Below are 4516 nucleotides of genomic sequence, written 5' to 3'. Positions count from 1 at the left end.
ACTTCAGATTCTATACTAATAATATGTATAACTTCTTATCAAAAAAAGGAAGATTTCTCAGTAAACGTATTTTGCTTTTTCTAATTGCTAGCAGATCCTTGAGGTGTGGATTTATCAGATGAAGTACAAGACACCCAGTTAATTTGTATTTCAGCACTTCACATAAGTATTAATTTCACATGATCCGTAAATAAGAATGTCATTCTTTATCTACAATCCAAATTTAACTAGGTGTCCTGTTCATATTTGCTAAATATGTCAGCACTAGTAAGGCCACTATTACAGATTAATGAATCCAAAATAGATTTTTAAAATAGCCTCAGAAATATAGTACAGATCATCCATGAACGGAAGCAATTCCTATTTGCATCTTAACAAACAGTAGCTCAGCCTAAATTAAGCCAATTGTGGAAAGGTACAAGCTGCTGAGAAAGTAAATGGACCTGCAGTGTCCAGCCCAGGGATCACCAGGTATGTTGTATATCAAGACTAAACAGGAGTTAATAAAGATAGCTACTGTCTTCATTTATTGTTCCAGACTCCATCATAAGACAGACTACAAGAAAAGAGGTAAAGAAACTTATAGAAAAATCTAAGAAGCAGGTGTAGACATCAGACTGCAACAGGTCAACTAGAAACAAAGAACATTTTTCTATCCAAACATGCCAGGTAAAGTGGACAGCATGTTAATCCTCTTAGTAGCTGGAGAATTTTCAGTGGGGATGTTAGGGAATGCATTCATTGCATTGGTAAACTGTATAGACTTGTTTAAAAACAGGAAGATTGCCTCCATCGATTTAATCCTCACAAGTCTTGCCATATCTAGAATGTGTCTGTTGTGCACAATACTACTAGATTGCTTTATATTGGTGTTGTATCCAGATGTCTACGCCATGGGTAAACAAATGAAAATCATTGACTTCTTCTGGACACTAACCAACCATTTAAGTGTCTGGTTTGCCACCTGCCTAAGCATTTTCTATTTCCTCAAGATAGCTAATTTTTTCCATCCTCTATTCCTTTGGATGAAATGGAAAATTGACAAAATGATTCTCTGGCTTCTGCTAGGGAGCTTGATGCTGTCTGTATTTATCAGCCTTCCAGTAACGAAGAATTTGAATGATGATTTCAGGAATTGTGTCAAGGTAAAGTGGAAAATAAACTCAACTTTGAAATGCAGAGTAAATAAAGTTCAACATGCTTCTACCAAGGTTGTTCTCAACTTGTTAACCCTATTCCCCATTTCAGTATCCTTGGTCTCATTTCTCCTCTTGATCCTCTCCCTATGGAGACATAACAGACAGATGAAGCTAAATGCCACAGGGTGGAGAGACCCCAGCACAGCTGCCCATGTAGAAGCCATGAAAACTGTCATCTCCTACATCATCCTCTTCACTGCCTATTGTTTGGCCTTTCTTGTGGCCACTTCTAGCTACTTTATGCCAGAGACTGAATTAGCTGTGATAGTGGGTGAGTTGATTGCTCTACTTTGTCCTTCAAGCCACTCATATATTCTAATTCTCAGAAACCATAAATTAAGACAAACATCTTTAAGAGTTCTGTGGAAAATGAAACATATGCTAAAAAGAAGAAAATTCTAACACATACACAGATGTGAAAAAAGCTTTCTTTTGGAAAAACAAAAGAAGTCAAGATGTCTCTTAATTATCTTGAAAACTTGTATTAATATTTGTTTCATATGTTTAGTTTATTTTAAAATTTACTTATAATTTACAGAAGCTCATTAGAGAGGACATTTATTTGCTCTCTCCATATATATAAATACATGTATGTAGACTCAATGGCACAGAACAATAATAACAGCACTTGTATTTTCCTTTTTGCCTCCTTTCCGAGCTATTTTTTTCAGAGCTATTTTTTAAGGTAAATATTTGATTTAAAAGTATTTTTAAACAAATATAAGTTAATATCTAACACAATAGACGATTTGAGGGCATTTCCATAGTTCTAAATAACTTCTACAAATGCAAAGCTGTATGACTTAGTCTGAACAAATGTAATAGTATCTTGCTGTTATTTGCATTCCTGTGAAAAGCAGCTGACTTATCCTCATAGTCCTACTTTGATTGTTTTTCTTGGTTTATTCCAACTAAACATTATCTTTGAAAAATCTCAATAAAGTAACAGTTCTTACCCAGATGTATAAGAAATTATCATCAATAATAACCACAATTAAGACATAAAATGTCAAAAAAAGACATAAAATGTCATTAAAATAAAGATTGTCACAGTGAATGACAAGATATGTAAAAATCCGCACAGAATAAACTTGACAAAAGAGAAAAGAACTACTTACTGCATGTTAAAAAATGTTTCTCCACAAATGGTATGTGTAAATTCTTTTCAAATTAGGAATGCAGCAAGCAATCAAGATAAGATCTCCAATCAAAACTTAGGTATCAAGATGAGGAGGGAAGCTGAGGGCGAGGAGGGAAGCTGAGGGTGAGGAGGGAAGCTGAGGGTGAGGAGGGAAGCTGAGGGTGAGGAGGGAAGCTGAGGGTGAGGAGGGAAGCTGAGGGTGAGGAGGGAAGCTGAGGATGGGGAAGGAAGCTGAGGGTGAGGAGGGAAGCTGAGGATGAGGAGGGAAGCTGAGGGTAAGGAGGGATGAGAAATCGCAATGTCACAGAGAACGGTGGGCAGAGGGAGGATATGAAGGAATTCGGAAAGAGATGAAGAGGGAACCTGAAAAGGCATGATATTGGTGAGCACGGATCAATGGTAATTAATTTTCTAAAACTACAATGTATGAGGATGATTGTACGATATATAATGTGAATAAAGGAATGTGTGAAACACAGTAGATAAACAGAATACAATGTTTATAACTTTTGTATATAAACCAATATAAAATAAAAAATAATTTTTTAAACTACCAGAATAAATATTGATTCAATGTTTTGGGGACAAATAGGCATTTTTTAAATTGGTAATAACCACTGCAGGTCTCATAAATCAAAGAAATAATAGAAAATTAAATGCATGGATCAAGTGCAGATCATCTCTGCACCCCAGAAATGTAAAATCTGAAATGTTTATATCTATTAAATATTTTAAGGGTGTGGGATAGTCCATCAAAAGCACATCATTTGTGTTTCAGAAAGACCTAAATCTTTGGAGTGATCGGCTTTGCTACTAACCAACATAGAATAATCATTAACCATAAATGTAAGTAGGAACTCTTGTAATATAATGTGTAGCTTGTTACTGGTAACCAAAAGAGCAAGTGTCTCTGGTAGCTAGCAGCTGTGTGGGAGAAAGATGGTCAGTTTCCTCCCAGTATGATTTATAGCCTTCAAAACCCAATGGTGTGTCATTATGTGTCAGAATCAACTCCATGGGAGTGAGTTTTTCATGTATGTAGAAGAGAAAATTATTACAGATAGTAACTATTGTTATCCATAAATTTGCTAAAAATAAATATTATATTTATTCTGGTCATATATATTTATTTTTCTTCTCTGAATTTTGATTGTGGAAAATATACCCTACTTTTAAATTGATGAATTCATTAATAGAGTCTCACAATTGAAGCAAACAATAGAAAACTAAAGGCATAAGCAGAAACTTTATTTCTTTAAAGATTGCCTATAAGGGAATTCACTCAACTGCTACCCAAATGAGAGGCTTAGTGTTTATGAATTTATAAGGCATTGGCAACAATAAACAAACAAAAAAAAGCCCATGGGCTAGTTAAAATCATGGAAGTTTAACAATTAATGATTATATTTTTGTTATATGCCATGACTCCTAGTGACACTTTGTACAATGACCTATTCTGAGCCAGTCTCACTGCCTCTGACACACCTAGCCCTATTATCCCAGTTACTGTGTAAATCCATCTCATTCACAGTCTTTTGCTCCTGCACTGTCCCTTCACATTTCCAAGCATGATGTTTTTCTCCAAGGATTGGTCTCTTCTGGCCACATGCCAAAAGTCTATGAGACAGAGCTTCAAAAACTTTGCTTCCAAAAAGCAGCTTGGTTTCACCTTCTCCAGGACAGACCTGTTTATTCTCTTGGCAGTTCATATTCAGTACTTTTCTCCAACACCACAACTCAAAGGTACTGATTCTTCTTCTATTATCCTTGGTTACTGATGACTACAGGGTGTGTTTAAAAATTTGACCAGTCATTCACATTACAAATATGGTGCTTCCATTGTTAATTATCTTCATGTAAGGAATCCTCTCACTTCAATCCTGACTTATGTTACCCTCAACCTAAAATAGGACCAAACAAGTATGAGTTATAGGATTTTCACTGCTTGCTTTTTGAAAGTGGATTACCAAGCCTTTCTTCCTGTTTCTTCCTAGTTCTTCTTAATCTAGAAGCTCTACTAAAACTTGCTAAACTTCAAGACAGACAGGTGTTTGCTGCACTTGAGGTGCATGGGCAGCAAGTTGAACTTGTGTCTTCTGCATTGTTGTTATTGTTGTTAACTGCCTTCGAGTTGGAATCATAGCAACCCTATGATCAAAAGACCTGAAGCCTTTCT

General features: G+C 35.7%; 1 protein-coding gene across 1 annotated transcript; it reads left to right on the top strand.

The window, feature by feature from the left end:
- Positions 1–662: 662 nt before the first annotated feature.
- Positions 663–1601, top strand: LOC102848269 (taste receptor type 2 member 7-like). The gene has a single exon (XM_006888407.1). The coding sequence runs from the start codon at positions 663–665 to the stop codon at positions 1599–1601; it is 939 nt and encodes a 312-aa protein (XP_006888469.1).
- The last annotated feature ends 2915 nt before the right edge of the window (positions 1602–4516 follow it).

The sequence above is a fragment of the Elephantulus edwardii genome, unplaced genomic scaffold, assembly GCF_000299155.1.
Source record: "Elephantulus edwardii isolate Elephantulus edwardi_28Jun2011 unplaced genomic scaffold, EleEdw1.0 scaffold00067, whole genome shotgun sequence".
In the NCBI taxonomy this organism is placed as follows: Eukaryota; Metazoa; Chordata; class Mammalia; order Macroscelidea; family Macroscelididae; genus Elephantulus; species Elephantulus edwardii.
Note: the sequence above shows the minus strand (reverse complement) of the source record. Positions and strands in the feature narration are given on the sequence as shown.